Raw genomic sequence first — 16,966 nt, 5'->3', positions numbered from 1 at the left:
GATATAACAACAGGGTTTCATAAACTAGCATACTTGTGGTAGTTGTCAACAACATATCCATGTGTGATTTATATTATAGAGCAAAACAAGTCTCTTCAAGTAATTACAGACTTTATTTAATATCACAAACCACCATTCTTAAAAGCTAACAGAGAATTCCAGAGGGTTTTAGGACTACAAAAGGAAAAGCTTTATGAGTTCTTACTGCACAGGCCATGCAGATGTGTGATCTTAATATTACAGGTAAATGTGTTATGGTGATAAACAGGTTCTCATGGATACAATTATCATTCACAACAACAATTTCTATAGACATTCTGGTTAAGGACACCAGAGTCCAATAGAAAGCACAGATGAGTTAAGTTAATGAGGAGTTCTTCAATGCACATGATTATATTATGATGATACGCATATAAAGAGGACTGATGTGTTCGATTTTATTTAAAGGCTAGATCACCTCTGTACGGCCAAGCAAGCATGACAAAAATAAAATCTTCATTTGCCTCCTTTTTCAATTAAAATGACCTGTTAAGAAATACCACCAAATGAAATGTTAACAGCCAGGCTGTAAATGGCAACACACAACAGACAAAATGAAAAAAAAAAAAAAAAAAAAAAAAAAATTTGAACACAGAACAGTAGTCCTCCCGAAATTCAGAGTTAACAGCCAGACTGCTGAGGTTTCTTTCTGGCAACATTCACTATGGACAGGCATTCAGGTTTCTTCTAGATATGCAGCTTGAGTTCAAGTAAATGTCAAATGGAGCCTGTTATTGAATCCCCTTACCACAAATCCACTGCAGTTCCAGAATACAAACTGGTTGGCATTCACAGCCAACATTTCATTACAAGTCAAAGAAAACACCACTCTTGGGAAAATAACTCCTGAATCGTGAACATATTGAATAGCTAAATTCAAGAGGCTAGTCCTCTTGCATTCTGGTCTTTCTCAAATGGGAAAATGCCCTTTCTTAGTGTTAAAAACCTTTGGTACAATTCACACACATCAACTTCTTTAACATTGTGTGGTATTGTGGAATGGCGGAGGGAAAAAGAAAGAAAAAAAAATCAAATCAGCACATTTTACAATTATACAGTATATTGAATAATGTATGCTTAAAAAGAAAATATTTAAAATAAAATAACCCTAATAATACCTTTTGTTGATATTTTCCCAACTCTGCTTAATATTTAGAAATTAAAAGATGAACAGAAAACCAAACCCGTCTTAAAACGAACATATCAGTGCCAACCCAGAACATTTTAAATGTTATGCTCTGTTAGGAAATATTTCACTTAACAAATTTGGGGAAATAAGAGTCACTATTCCCAGAGACAATTAGGCTTAAACTGCAGATTAGTCTCCCTATCAAAATAAAAACACCCATATTCAGTTCACATAAAGGCAGAGATCTTTCACATGATTTCGAACAAATCCAGAGCATGTTCACAACCAAACCCCCCAAGAATTCGCTGCACATCACTGCAAATGCATTTGGAATGAGTTCTGAGCATATAAAGAAGTGCAAATCAAACTGATGGTTTTCCCTTAGATAGTCAGATAGTCCAGGTTCCATCAGGTCACCAGAGGGTTTCCAGAGGGATAAAGCTTAGGTAAATAGCAAGAAAAGGTTATCCTCAAATCCCACTTTGGTTAAAAGGCCACAAACACAGTATCTTTTGCATGACGACCACTGTTTGCATAAGGTTAAACGACTCTTTTGAGTCATTTGGAGCGACGAAGAGAGCCAGTGTTCATTTGGATGCTGTTCTGTAAACTTTCTTGCATAAACACACATTTCACAAGGTGAAAGACAAAGTGACAAGCCTGTGATGCCTATTTACATGGATGAAGAGATGAAACTAGTGCCATGAAGACAGACTTCATAGAGTAGATCAAGAAAAACCAAGCTAAAGGGTCTGAATGATAAAGAAATTGGAATTCTGAGAATGTGCATGATGTGTTGAGAGGGAGTTGATGAAACAGTGATTGTTGTAACGCAGAGGTTTTGGCAAATACAGCCAAGAAGCAAGAAATGACTTGCATAAAAGTTGAGAATGAATGTGAAAATGATGACATTTTTTTTTAAAAATTAAGAGGTGCAAAAACTATTAGTTTCGATGAAGGCCTTCTCTATTGCAACAGAGTGGGCAGTTCACGTGGGCGGTTCTCTCACTGTGCCGTTGGCTTTGCTCTTGCTCTTGGGTAGAAGCTTGTTGTTGATAATGCGCCTGAAGGTGGCCGTCCTCTTTTCCCTGTCGCCCATCATGGCCGCCTCGGGATGCTCCAAGTACTGCAGGTCATTGTGGGACTGGCTCATCCCTGGCTCCTTTCGCTGATGTCGCCGTCTGAAGAATAGCTTGGCACTCTTGTGCAGGAAGCTGCCTACAGGGGGCGCCAAAGAGAGATGAAAATAATCAGCCAAGCTCACTAACATACTTCACTGAGCCAACCCGGAAGTCAAACTCTGATCAACAGGAAGCTAAACCATAAAATTAGTAATCAAATATTCTTTTGGATTTATTGACTACCATGAAAACACAGAGGATTTGTGGGAATTGTGATGCAATTTGTGTCATATTCAGCTCTGAAAGATACACTGGCAGCATCAGATGGAAATTAGCTGAAAGAATACAAGCACACTACTAACACAGACTATGCAAACGTGTTTGAAAGTGCTTGGTTTTAGAATCAAAGCAGCCTAAACCAGTCCACACCAGCTTAGAAGTTCAGGAAGTTTGAACTTCTGGATTTGTATGCAGTTAGGGCAAGTTATCAGCCAAAACTCTCACTTAGCCAACAATGAAAAGGTTTAATAGCACAAAACAAAAAACAAGAGGTGCCTCCAAAGATTTGAGAAGCCAAGCAGCATGTCAAATCTTTCTCCATGTCCAAAATTCACGTTTGAAACCATGTTGATCCAATACAGGGTAATGACTTGCTTATTATCCCAATGGAAGTTTAAAGCGCTGGGGCATGGACTAGCTTTTTTTTACTAAAAGGGTTTGTTAACAATTTCACAGGGAAGTCTACATAATTGTACTATTATAGACTTCTCAAAAGGTCACTTACTCTTCCAGCAATAAAGTCTGGTTAGCACAGGTTTCCACTTTAAGACAGCAAAGAAAAAAATAAACAAAGTGATAAGGGAGAGGTACAGAGGACAAAAAAGAAAGTGAATGTCATCAAATGTGAGAAGTACAGACAGAAAGACACTAGACAGTGCTGCAACATTCTTATTAGAGACACAAACAAAGGTAAGACAGAATTTAGTAGCTCTGTGTTAACTGGCATGCCACTAACAAGACTTGAATTTGGTTGAGATGTTCCTTTTTTTTTAAGATTGTTTACATTAAGCAACTCAAGTGACGTAATAAATGGCTACTTTACTCATTGGCTTAAGGGACATTAGTTTAGGATTCAGATCAGCTTTTTAGAATAATTAATTCTAGATTAACAAATATTGTAGTTACAACTTCATGGGGCAAAATACCACCAATTTACTTGATACACTACCTATACAATAGCACAGGGGTTCCCAAACTTTTCCATTCCAGGACCCACCTAGGCAAGTATAATCTATGTCAAGACCCACCAAAATATTTGAGATGAGAAAACACTGTACTGTACCCTTAATGTTAATCAAAAGTTTGATATGAAAGAAATTGATATGACAGCGCATATGTATATAATTAAAACGCGGCCTTTGCAAATTCGAAGCGATTTTTACTTAATGTTGGAATATCGTGCATCCATAGACGAAATGTGTGTCATTCACTGAAACGCAAATTTAGCTGCAGCCAATTGACTTTGTGCGACCCACTCTGTGACCACAGTTTGAAAACCCCTGCACTAGCATATACACTACTGTTCAATTTTTTAAGAAATTAATACTTTTGTTCCAACAAGCATGCATTAAATAGTTAAAAAGTGACAGTAAAGGTATTTATGTTACAAAAGAAATCTTGTTCTAATTAAATTCTGTTCTTTTGAACTTTCTATTAAACAAAAGATCCTGATAAAATGTATCAGCGTGATCAAATAGAGACTTGTTTCAAAAACATAAAGCAATCTTAACGACTCTCAAACGTTTGAATGGTAGTGTAAATGCATGCCATTGACCTTGTGGATCACATGCAGACCTGTGATCAGATTTATGACTCTAGTTAAGCACTTTATGTAGTTTGAAGGTGTAAACTGGTTAAATAGAAACCCAAAACCCAGCTCAGCATAATTCTGAATGTTGTTGTTCTTCATACACATAAAGCTCAAAGTCCATTCCCCTCACCTTTTCCTTTTTTGGAACCCGTTTCAGAGGTACAGAGGGACAGAGAGGACTTATCCACATCTGGGTCCTCTCCAGCCTGACTCTCCCAGTCCTCCACATGATCTGTGCCATTCGCACCCACCAGAGACTCTATGGGTTTGAGAAAGCTGGGTTCTGTCACAGTTTCCGAGGGTAATGCTGCTGCTTCGCTGCTGGTGCCCTCAGATGCTCCGGACATAGAAGCGTCCATTGCAGCTGCATATCCTGCCATCAAAGTCATCTCCTCATCCTGTGTTAGAGGGGCCTAGGGAGCAGGTTAATAGCAAAGCTTCAATTAGAAACTGACAATTAAAGCCAAAGAACTTGCTTTATAATGTAACATTGTGACTAGGGCAAGGTATCACTAACTATTAGTAGATACAGGACAAATGTCTGATACTGACAATTTTGTAAAAATATATTAAAATCAAAATCAGTTGTTTAAATTCTACGCGTGAATTCAGACATCACAACATTATAATGTAAAAAGATCTAAAAAGATTGATAGATGTCCCAAAAATGACAAACTACAAACATTTTAATTTTGAAGTCTTAGGAAATGCTTGCTGTGTTTTGTGTGGATTCATGGGTTGATAATCTTCATCTACAGTAGGATTAGAAGGTTTCCAATTTTGAAAAAGATAAATAAAATAAATCTGTCTAATAAATTTGCACAATTTTGTATAAATAAATCAAAATCATCAAATCAAATATTTTTTTAATGCTACAAGTAATTTTGGGAATCACAACATTATAAATGTACAAAAAAATAAATAAATTCAGCTTGATATTTGCTAAATATTGCATTTAACAAATGTATTAAATTATTACTATTTTTAAAAAAAAAAACATTTAAGTAAGCATTTGATGACACCAATGGTAATATAAATGTAAAAATATGGGAAATGAGCATGCACAGAAAAAAGTAAACAAAAGTGATATGGTACCAATTTTAGGACTGGGTATTAACACAAATTTCACAATTGGATTCGATTTCAATTCACAAGCTTGCAATTCGATTCGATTTCGATTCCGATTCGATTCAATTCACTATTGATTATTTTGGATATCAGGTACAATGCATGGCAAATTTTCTCAAGGAAAACAAATCTCTTAACTAATGCTGTAAACTATGGGAGTCAGTTGTAGCCTATAGGCAGGGCTGGACTGGTAATCTGGCATACCGGGCAAATGCCCGGTGGGCCGACGTGCTTTTGGGCCGATACATCTCATACTTTTTTTTTTTTTTTTTTTTTTTTTTTTTGACGGCCCATAAAACTCGTACATCGGCGGCCCATTCGTTTTGTTTTGTTTAATTGACGGCGCTGGGTTAGTGCCGGTGTAATGCATTAGTCAAAAAAAAGTAAGCGTTAGTTTTTTTTTCCACTGACAGACCGGCCCATGAAACGCGTAGATCAGCGGCCAATTGGTTGTTTTCTTGATTGACACTGGGCTGGCCCAATCACATCTCTAAACACCTTCCCCTTTGGGCTTTGAGTGAGCGTGAAGTGTCAAGTGTGTATCTGTCAAAATAGTCTGAGAGATGGAGAAGAAACGCAAGGAATGTACAGAGAAATAGTGTGAAAAATAGATAGAGGCCCTTCAAGCAGACGCTGTAAAATGTGTCAAGATATATATGTTTTCTGCAGCAGCAGGACCTTCATCAGCTCCAGTGGCTGATAATGAGGATAGTGAGGAGGATCAGGAGAGAGATGAGAAAGTGTAACGTAGAGTCCGCGGTAAGCAGAACTACTTTCAAAACACTTTGGCTATGAGTGTAGGAACCCATAACCCAGTTACAGATTATTTCCACATCTGCATAGTTGACGATTACAGCAATTTACTAGAAGTTTAATGAGACGCGTTTGTATCCATGTTTTCCGCCAAAATAAAAGCTCGATGCAGTTTCCGTCAAAATAAAAGATCATGTGCTCATCTCTTTCAAGTATAGAAATTAGTACAAAACTAATTATGAAAGTTTTCTTTATTTTTCTGTGCATTATTTTTTACAATATATGGATATTAGGCTACTATCATGAGATTAATATTATAACTATTATTATGTAGTAGTGTAATATAGACAGACACTGTTACTAAAAGAGGTTTGATTTTTTTCTTTGTTATACTTGCACCCTGAATATGGGTTGGAGCTTTTAATTTTGAACCCTCAAACTGCACCAGATTGATGAATTTAACATTAAAATGCAAAAAAATTTCTTAGGGGGACCATGCTCCCAAACCCCCCTAGAGGTCCACCCACCACAGTTTTACCAAAATTCCTGTGAGAAACACTGGTATTGCTATGCCAATGCAGCTTATAGTTTGTTTTTTGGATTCACCACTGTGTGGAGTATAGTTCGATTGTATTAATAAATTACAATTTTGTACTTATTTCATCTGTTAACTCTCACTCGTTTATACTCACTCATTACATGGCATTAGTGGTTTTAATGAATAGGAGTTAAACAAAAACATATTCAAAGGTGTGCAAAGATGGGTGGTGTTTATTATCATATGTAGTGGGCCAGTCTGGGCCAAAATGCCAGGGCCGATTTTCTGTCCCAGTCCAGCCCTGCCTATAGGCCTCATTAGCCTACTATAATATTGATAATAATATATAATATAATATATATAAGGTAAAAATGAACTGATTTGCATACAAACACTTAAATTACACTTATTTATTTTTATATTAAAGTTACATGAAATATAAACATTTAAATGGTGGCTGTCATAAAAACTTGCCAGATTTAACATGCATTAAATATTGAAGAACATTAAAAATTATAATGAATATGTAATATGGTGCATGTATTTAGCAAAATGTTCCTCTCTAGCTGACTAACGAGTTTATGGTCACTGGATATGGTTTTTCTGAGGTAAATGTGACGTTACATGACATTGTTTACAAGCTGTTTTACTGACGTCTTTCCACGGTTGAAACACTGATTGAGCGATTCCATGTGACGATACGGATTTCGATAAGTTGTACTCTATCTTTTAACACACTTTCAGAAGCTCATTCATGTTTATTTCACGCTGTAACTGGTATTATTAAGGCGGAAGAGAAGATCATGTGTGCTCCGCGCTGCTGCTTCTCTTGAGCTGCGCCAGAGCGATCTCACGCCACAGCGCCAAAACGGTATTTATGTTTTTTAATTTCGTAAGAAAATGGACAAAGATTATTGCGATTTATTGGATGGGATGCGTGCTACAATGCTCCATTCATTCATCAACTGACAACAGGATGACTAATCGATTCTTGGGATTTAAGAATCGATATCGGTTCGTAAAAATGAGAATCGATTTTTTTTACCCAGCCCTAGTGCCAATATAGAGTAGATCCCTACTAAATACGCATATATGTGGGCAAGTAGTCTTTTTCTGTACCTTGGTTACTCCTGAGATGATGATGGTGCTCTTTTTGACAGGAGATTTGAGCTTCTGTTTTGCCGACTCATGGAGTTGTCTGATGGCAGCCTCGGCTACAGGGTCGGTCCCATTTAGCATCAATAACTCTGTGCAGGAAAGAGAGAAAAAGAGTGTACAAATGCTGAATGTAACCTATTACTAATGTGTATTTTCCATTCATGCTTGCTCCGGGATAGCTAATGAGCACTTGCGGTGCAGAAATAAAAGGAAATGCATTTAGCCACTGAAGTCAACAAGCTTGGAAATCTCACCTGTATCCGATGATGACAGGGCTTTGCTAACTTTGGCTCCGAGTATTGACTGCTGCTCTGACACCCTTCTCTCCGCCAGCTTATTTTTAGAGGGTGATCTGGATTCTGTAAGAGGGATTTTTAAAAACACAAAAATCATATTAGAGATTTTGATTTCGTGGTTAAGGAGAATGACATAACAATTGTAGCATTTTCATATTTAACTTTAATAACAAATACCCAAATAACACCCCCACTATTTTGCCTCCCTCAAAAATTAACAACTGAATCAAAGGTCAAATGAAAGGTACCAGGTTGCAAAGGTCGTCCTGGTTTACTCCTCACAGCAGTGACAGTGGTGACAACGGTGCCACAGGGCATCACAGTGCGGTCCATCTCCACTCTCTTAGTAGGGGCCGGAGTGGGCGTCTGCCAGCTCCGCACCTCGCTGGGCTCCAGGTAGGTGAACTACACAGAGAGCATGAAGAGGTAACGCCAGGTTTCATTCATTCAGGTTGGTAAACAAATATTCAGTGTGGCATAATTAATTTTCCAAACGAAACGAAACGAAACTATAGTTTAGGTTTACTTATAGTTCTTTCTGCATATTAAGCTAGGGCTTTCTAATTCACTTCAGAGTTTCAGGCCAATGTACACAAAAATACATAGAGACATTTCTATGAGAATTAGATCTAAAATGAGATCAAAGTCTCATTATGACATATTGATGATATTTGATATATATTTACCTCAGTAGTTAGTGATCCGGTTATATGATCTTTGTTCATGAGTGAAAAAGTCTGTTGACCTTTGGGGTGTTTCTTCACTAGATCAAAAGGCACAGATACCTGACCTAACAAACCACCTGGGAGGAGAACAGAGAGTGATACCCAGAACAAATCAAATTAATGCACATTATTTAATCAATGTGTTTGCCTAGGAAGGCAAAAGTGACACTGAATAAACAGACAAACACATTTCACACAAGTGCATCTGGCCTGTTAGAAATCAGGGTGAAAGGCCAATGACATGATGTAATGGAGGCCGTCACGTGTCTGTTAGCAGAGTTCAAATCATAATGTTACCACAGTATCCTTCTATTAGCTCAATAAATATATCACTTTCACCTCATTTTGAGAATATTTCATGATTTAGAGAAACAGATGACAGAAAGTAGATTAAAATTCACAGATGACCTTCAAGCTTCTGCACACCCAGATTAATGGATATCACTATTCTGTTTTTATGCAGTTAAGCCGGTTTATTTTCGGTCATGTGGACTTACTCTCCTGAGGTTTGCCGTTATCCACGACCTGGATGTTCAGCTCCTTTGATCGGGCGCTAAGCTCACTGCAAAACCACACAGAGACAGGAGATAAAATAAATCATACGGCATTCCTATCTAAAAAGATTGAAAGATGCCCCAAAAATACCAATCATTTTATTTTTTAAGTCTTAGGAAATGGTTGCTGGTTTTTAATTTTGTGTGGATTTGTGAGTCGACAATCTTGACCAAGCTTTTGAAGGTTTCCAATTTTGAAAAATGTTAAAATAATAATAAATATAAAATGTTAAAATAATAAGACTAGAAATAATTTTATATATATATATATATATATATATATATTCACATTATTTCCCTTTCATGTCGGCGCCTCCTCTCTCAGTAATTTCTTGTCCTATCTCTATTGTAATTTTCTATAACAGTGGCAAAAGGTTAAAACAGATTATTTTTTTCAATGGGTATAAATGAAGTTGGCAGGAGCAGCTGGGGAGGAGGACCTGAACTCACAATATGAAGGGCTGATCCCAGGCCAGGTTGGATGTGTTAGTCAAGACTGAACTGGTGACCTTCTGAGGAGGATCATCCAACTGGAGGATACACTGGGGATTCATGCCGCCTGAAAGCAGAACAGAAACAGTTTTTATCTTCAAGCACAAGCAATACCATTCCAAAAGTAGACTCATTTGCTAATGTACATGTACCCCATTCAAATAAAACCAGATATTTGTGCCAAAAAACAAAGAGAAGAGATCTAGTACTGTTGGAGCTAAATTACTGACTAATGCAGAGAACACTCTTTGTCAAAATGAATTATGCATAAAACGGATGAGCTGCCAGTTGTCTCCATTAAGTGCTTGCTAGGCTGTAATAGTGACTTGGCTGGAGAGCAGTGGGACAATTAGACCACTTCTGAAAATGATTTCCGAACAGAAGGGACATCCTGATTGAGGGAAACACAGGCAGTTAACTCAAGAAGTCGTGGGGGCGGTGCTTTTTGGGAAGTGCTGCCTGCACTTTGCGCCCACAACAAAATTCCATCCAAATTATTGGCTTTATTTCTTCGATCCAAGCAATATAAAAACATTAGCTGAGGTCTGTGGCACATATGAGGTCCATTTAATACATAACGAGACCAATGGGATTTCAAGGATGTAAATCTTTGTGAATCATATGACCATATAAATGGCCCATCATAAACAGCTACCTGTGATTAAGAGACACATAATAAAAAAAAAGGTGATACTTAACTGTTACAAAATTGTTTTTTCAAATGCTGAAAAGCATGTTTTAACCAATATACATCATGTTGCATTTTATTGAATATTGTATAAATCTGCAAAAATGAGTTGGCTAAATATTAAACAACTGAAAGGACGTGCATTCTTCATTAATATGTGTGTGCGATGCACCACTCTTTTGGTCACTGACCTGCAGCACCATTCTCCTGTTTGCATGTGACCCGGATGTTCTTCACTAATAGTTTCCACTCATGCGCTCGCGGGGGCTTTGGGGGTGAGGTCGCCTGCAAGGTCTTGTTCCTTACTTCCTGTTGAAGAGGACAGAGGAAATAAAACATTATCACTCATAACATCAACAGCAACATCCTTTTCTGTGTTTTTCTCTCCATTCTGAGAAAATTCCAAAGTTATGTAATTCTCTGAATATTATGACATTTATCAGATCATAAATTCAAGGCCTTAAAGGGATAGTTCACCCAAAAATGAAATCACCCATCCTCAAGTTGTTCCAAACCCTTATGAATTTCTTTCTTCTGCTGAAATCAAAATTTCTTCAAGAATATGGGTAACCAAACAATTGATGAGACCCATTGACTTCCATAGTATGGAAAAAAAATCTATGGAAGTCAATGGGGCCCCATCAACTGTTTGATTACCCATGTTCTTCAAAATATCTTCTTCTGTGTTAAGCAGAAGAAAGACATTTATACAGGACATTTATATTTGGAACAACTTAATAGGGTTTTAAAACTCTTATGTGGTTGAACTTGAAATTATGTGGAAGCTTTTTAGAGAGGATTAAGAACTAATGATCATACGATAAACACTTAATGACATTTGCGCAGGGTTGTACCTGGATTTCTGCAGACTCTGCAGGTCGGCTGCTCAGAGTTACAAATGCTTGAGCTCCATTCAAGACCTGCCTGAGCCTGTCGCTCACAGCCGCTTCACTTAGACTCTCATAATCTCCCTGAAACACACACAGAGTCATGCCATGTGCTTTCCGAAAAAATAAGCAGAAGTTACCCCTTAAATACTACTGAGATTTACAAATGACAGACAATGAGAACTGTACTTAATCATGATCTTTTCTTTCTTGAGTGGTCTGATGAGTGAATATACCTGCGCAAAACTTGGCGTCAGCTGCAAATCTACAGAGTCCAGGTGAAGCACCCTCCAGGAAATCTCCACCTCCCTGTTCACCTCTTTCATCTGTAGGGCCAGCTGTGACAACAATAGACACACAAATGTTACTTATAACCACAGACACAAAGCAAGGGGTGATTTGAGCAATAAGTCATGAGACCGTACAAAATTGTAAAGCCTAAAACCTCTTTAAACATGGTTTAATATAAGGTCTCAATTGTTTTGTTGCTTTTAAACGTTCACGAAACAGAAAACATAGTTAAAATTAAAACGTCAACCATCATGTAAAACAATGTTAGCTTCTATTTATTAGGAATTTTTGGGCATTTATTTTTGCATTAAATTATGGATATAAATTTAAACTGTTTATATGTAAAGCTTATCTAAAGTTTGGGTCAGTAAGATAATAATACAGTAAAACAGTAATATTGAGAATATGATAACAACATAAAATAACTTTTTTTATTTTAATGTTTTTTAAAATGTAGTTTATTCCTGTGATGGCTAGATTTTCAGCATCATTACTCCAATCTTCAGTGTCACATGATCCTTCAGAAATCATTATGCTGTTTTGGTACTCAAGAAACATTTATTATTATTATCCATGCTAAAAGCAATTGTGGAAACTGCAATACACAGCATTTATTTGAAATTGAAATCTTTTGTAAATATAAAATAAATACCTTTATATAAATAACTTATGGCTATTTACCATTGTCAGCTTAGATTGAATCAAACTACTGTGCACTCACAAGTATGTGTATGAATATTATTGATTTCAGAAAAATGCTGAAAACCAACTGAAATAAACAAATGACCAAATATCAGCTATAAATTAAGCAATAAATGCTGCTGCTTCAATTCAGCAAGGCAAAAACACACAGCGACCTACAACAGAATAACCTAACACTGCCTACTTCAAACTCACAATAAACAAAGGGTCCAGAGCATTCTCATATTCACAACGGCTCATTGAGCCGCAGGGCCCACAGTACATAGAGGAATGGGCTGTCATGTCCAAGCACGACTGCTTTACATTTCTGGAGAATGAACTTGGATGAAACGAGGAGGAAAAAATGACAGGACGCCAAATTCCTTTCCAGTGCTCTCAAGTTCATTCCTAAATCACATGAAATAATAGTCTGAAGAGACAGCAAATGCTAACCAGTTACTATTAGCTTACAGTAAGATTTATATAAACAGGAAATGCTTCAATCGATCTACTTCAATCTTAGCCTGAAAATATATTTGCTTACAGTGCTTGTAACCTTGCCAAGAGTTGGACCGCATGGAGTTAAAATAAATGGGTTATTCCACAACCTTGTATACGGCTGTGGGGTCTAGAGTGCAATGACCTCTAGAACAGAAACAAAAGCCCCAAATATACTGTTATTCAGCCTACAAAGCCATTCTAACAAGAGCTGGGAGCTTTCCAGTAACCGGCCTTGACCAGCAGGGGAAACAGACAGAAAATATGCAATAGCCATAAGGATTCCTCCAGAAAGAGGTTGAAAAGACAAAAAGAAAATAAACGCAAACACTCCTAAACATACAAGCATTCTGTATGTACATTTGGCACATGCCCGTAATTCTATTTACAATCTAGCACTTGGCCTAATCCTCTTAAACAAAAACTGCCTACTACTACAGAATACCATAGATCCGAGGCGGATTGTGGAGACACATGAGGAAAATGAAAGATTTTACAACAGGTTAAATGTTTAGCCACTCAATGCACTTAAAGCTAAAACGGAATCAGCACAACAATGAGTCGTCGAGTAACTTGCTGGTTTAAAAATAGCTGTAATTCAATTGAGCAAAGCCGGTGTGAGCTCTTAAACACAATGTATTGTCAACTACTGCAGAACAGCAGTTCTGCAGAAAAGCTACAGCTCTGCACACTGAAATTGTGATATACAGTTTTTTCTTTTTTTTTTTGTAGTGCAATATTAAAATAACTGTTCAAGAGGTACAAGCTTTTCCATGAATAATTCTGGGCAGGATGTACTAGAGCAAGTGCACATGCTCTTTCCTGAGGCAGAGACATATTAACGGTGATTAAAATAAAGGCAGGACACTGAGCCAGTGCTCGCGACTGAGGCACTTAATCTGATTCCCGTGGCGAATAAAATGGCAGAGTGAGTCACGCCCTATAAATCAAAAGCATGCAGGATGGTGCATGAGAACATAGGACGTCCCATTCAAGGGCAAATGTGTTTATTCCTCATTCCATATAGGTCTAATAGGACTGTACACAAATGGAGCAGTGTTGTCAGGGTTAACTAAAACTATTAAAAATGACAAAAGAAGATCCGCACACAAAAAATACGCTAAAAAACTCACATGAATTTATTGCCCAGAGGACACAAATAAAGTTGCGCAAAACGTTTTCGGGTTCAACCCTTCATCAGTGCCATGCGTTTCCAAACATACAACTGTGCTCATTTACAAGCTTATTACTATAATCATTCAAATACAGCGGAAACTGACTTTGCTAAAATTATTTAATATTTAAGCTGAAATAAATATTAGATGAAAAACTTAAATGAAAATTACAAGCATTTACTTGGCAACTAAATGATTTAAGTTGATGTACTAAAATTACTAAAACTGAAATAAAAATAACAAAAATTAAAGCTATAATGAAATATTAAATAATTAATAAAAATTACAAAAGCACATAAAACGACCAACTGAAACTAAAATGAAAATGAAAAGCCAATTCATTTAAAAATATTAATAAAATACAATACAGAACACTAATGAAAACATTGTTTTTTGTGTATTGCTTTAATTCTACAATTTTTTTTGTATATCCAAGGGAAAAGTGAAAACTGACCTTTTGTACAAACATATGATTAGTGACATAAAAACCAAGCAGAATCTGAAAAATGTATTATTCATTTTACACCATAACACTTCTTTGTTTTAAAGGTTTCAAAATCCTAAAACTTTATTACTTGCTATAGAATAGAATTAATTTCCCAATAAGACTCATTTCCCTCTTCACTCAAACTGAATGTACAGTTAAATTAAGCATAGTGTTGATTTATCCCCATGTGATTAAAATAACTATTTACTTTGATGACAAAACACGTGACAGGCTTTCCTAGAAGCACACAGAATGAGACGCTTGTCTGCTCCATTTGAATGTTTTTAAAAAAAACTGGTTCATCCTCCAAACCAAATGCCAATATCTCGGGAAGCATTCAAACAATGACTGTCTTGTTTGACAATTTGTTATACAGATGCCAAAGCCTGATGTTTACTCAACCATCCTCAAGTGACTTTAAAGAGCAGAATAAACACTCGTTTTTACCTGCAGACGAAGTGGAGATATTTTCACACTGTATCTCAGGGGTGTTTCTGAAGATGCTGAGCTCGGTAAAGCACAGACCGAAAACTGCAGTTTGTTCCCAACCACCTGACACAGGACATCCTGCAAAAAGAAACCAGCTATGACTAAAACTAGGTGGAAACTTTAAATATCCTGACATTTTAACAGTCATAACACTGCTAATAACTTTTCTGAATCAACAAACAGCAGTGCAGGTCAAAAGGAGAAGTCTTATATCATACTCATCATATCCCTATTTTGATTCAACACATGCAAACCTAAATACAGGCAAGCAGGGAGATCCACAATATAGGATAGTGTATATAAACATTCGAAGCATGCCCTCATTGCCCTTACCTTTTGACCGGCTGTTTTTGTAAAGCTTGAAATCTGGTCCAAGGCCAGTTCTGATGACTGGACACCATCATCTTCAAAGGTCAGCTGAATCCCACTCTAATAAGAGGAACAAAATACCAAAGTAATACAATAAGCAAAAAAAAAAGACCACAACAATCTCTTTTTTTTTTTTAGGAAATCATGTGCGATTTTAAAGACTAACAATATATATAGAGAGAGATATATATAACTGAATTACAAACCAACCTGTGATCTACGAGCTTCCTCATTAAGGCCCCTAAACCAGGCTCTTCTCCACTGACTCTTCCAGCTTTTCAGAGACAGCACCCAGCATAAAATCCCATCAGCTTCCTCTGAATCCACATGACTGAGAGGTGTTTTCCCAGCAGGGGGTTCGTTGGAAAAATACAGCACCAAGTATATGATCAAAGTGACAACAGAGGCCAGAAAGAGAGTGACCATGCAGAGCCACTGCCAGTCACCCACCCCGGAGAAAACACCCTCCATAGACGACATGATCACCGAGCCATTCTCTTAAACCCTTAACATGTTTACCCTCAGCTCTGCTCCTCACCCTTCCGCATCCCAACACAATAACGACACTTTCCTTCCTAGAATTGACTAATAAAACACCTTCACAAAAAAGCAAAAATGAAAGTTCACGAACGGAGGGTGGGTGGAAACACGAGACCGGTGGATTGAGGCTCGTAAATCTCACGTCAACCAGCACGACAGCGACAGATAAAACAAAATACAATTATAATGTGATATTTATAATATTAGAGCATCTGCACAACTACTTACACACTAAGTAACATTTTTAACATCCGTTAGTCACAGTAAACCGAGTGTGAATTTATCTGCGAGGCGTTTAACAGTGTTATCGGACACAAACAGATTTTTTTTTTTTTATTACAGGTTTAAAAAAAATATTATTAATATTATACATTAAAGACATCGGTTGGACTATTATTTGCTATTTGAAGACATCTCTAAATAATTAAATCATTAGATCCGGAGTACTCGACGTGAAAAAAAAGTTCCTGAAAATCCCCCCGGTGTTGATGAGCCACGTTACCAATCACATTAGCCGAGCAGAAAACAAAAAAAGAGTTTAAAAAGTGAAATTAAGTGCAGTCCTCATCTTCTATAACGGAGATGTTCATCCTCCTGTGCGTGTAAGAAGAGAGATAGAAAGAGAGAGGATGTGTTGTAACACACACCTCTGATTTCAAGGATTATTAGCTTTGCGTTGAGGTTCAGGACACAGTCAGCACCGTCACCAGACGAGACAAAATAAAAGTCCCTACTGCAGTTTTCAAAATAATTTAAAATATAATTAAATTAAATTAAATTGCCGTAAATAAATATATTGACAAAAAAAATATAAGTTTATAAGTTAGAATAGTTTTCTTTATATCATCATATGGGGAATTTATGCTTAGCAGAAAAAAGACAAAGGACTATAGACTCTTGTGACATTTCCTTACACACCATTTGAACAATGGGCGTTTCTTTGTATATATGGCTTTTTTTCAGTTTGAATATACTGTATGTATATATATATATATATATATATATATATATTTTTTTTTTTTTTTTTTTTTTTTTTTTTTTTTGTGGTTAAATGGAAT

General features: G+C 36.7%; 1 protein-coding gene across 2 annotated transcripts; it reads right to left on the bottom strand.

The window, feature by feature from the left end:
* Nucleotides 1-281: 281 nt before the first annotated feature.
* c2cd2 (C2 calcium dependent domain containing 2) lies at nucleotides 282-16,586 on the bottom strand. Of its 2 annotated transcripts, none has more exons than XM_079860875.1 (14): nucleotides 15,579-16,586; nucleotides 15,333-15,428; nucleotides 14,958-15,077; nucleotides 11,615-11,716; nucleotides 11,346-11,462; nucleotides 10,683-10,800; nucleotides 9,762-9,870; nucleotides 9,255-9,319; nucleotides 8,719-8,834; nucleotides 8,281-8,437; nucleotides 7,991-8,095; nucleotides 7,698-7,825; nucleotides 4,290-4,572; nucleotides 282-2,386 (listed from the first exon to the last, which is right to left on the bottom strand). In XM_079860875.1, the coding sequence occupies exons 1-14, from the start codon at nucleotides 15,846-15,848 to the stop codon at nucleotides 2,157-2,159; spliced, it is 2,016 nt and encodes a 671-aa protein (XP_079717001.1). In that variant the 5' UTR covers nucleotides 15,849-16,586; the 3' UTR covers nucleotides 282-2,156. The 2 variants fall into 2 exon arrangements, with proteins under 2 accessions (XP_079717001.1, XP_079717000.1); XM_079860874.1 differs by having other exon boundaries at nucleotides 11,346-11,496; nucleotides 11,616-11,716; nucleotides 15,579-15,958.
* Between the last annotated feature and the right edge of the window lie 380 nt (nucleotides 16,587-16,966).

This window comes from Squalius cephalus, assembly GCF_949319135.1.
Source record: "Squalius cephalus genome assembly, chromosome: 24".
Classification (NCBI taxonomy): domain Eukaryota; kingdom Metazoa; phylum Chordata; class Actinopteri; order Cypriniformes; family Leuciscidae; genus Squalius; species Squalius cephalus.
This window is presented reverse-complemented; position numbering and strand designations above follow the sequence as displayed.

Bases quoted from the DNA above. Each gene is read 5' to 3' on its own strand.
- c2cd2 (XM_079860874.1), bottom strand. From the start codon at position 15,848: ATGTCGTCTATGGAGGGTGTTTTCTCCGGGGTGGGTGACTGGCAGTGG. The intron at 11,497-11,615 runs GGTATATTCACT...CTTATTTTTTCG, and splicing joins CTGACGCCAAGTTTTGCGCA to GAAAGCACATGGCATGACTC. The intron at 8,835-9,254 runs GTAAGTCCACAT...TTCTCCTCCCAG, and splicing joins TAACGGCAAACCTCAGGAGA to GTGGTTTGTTAGGTCAGGTA.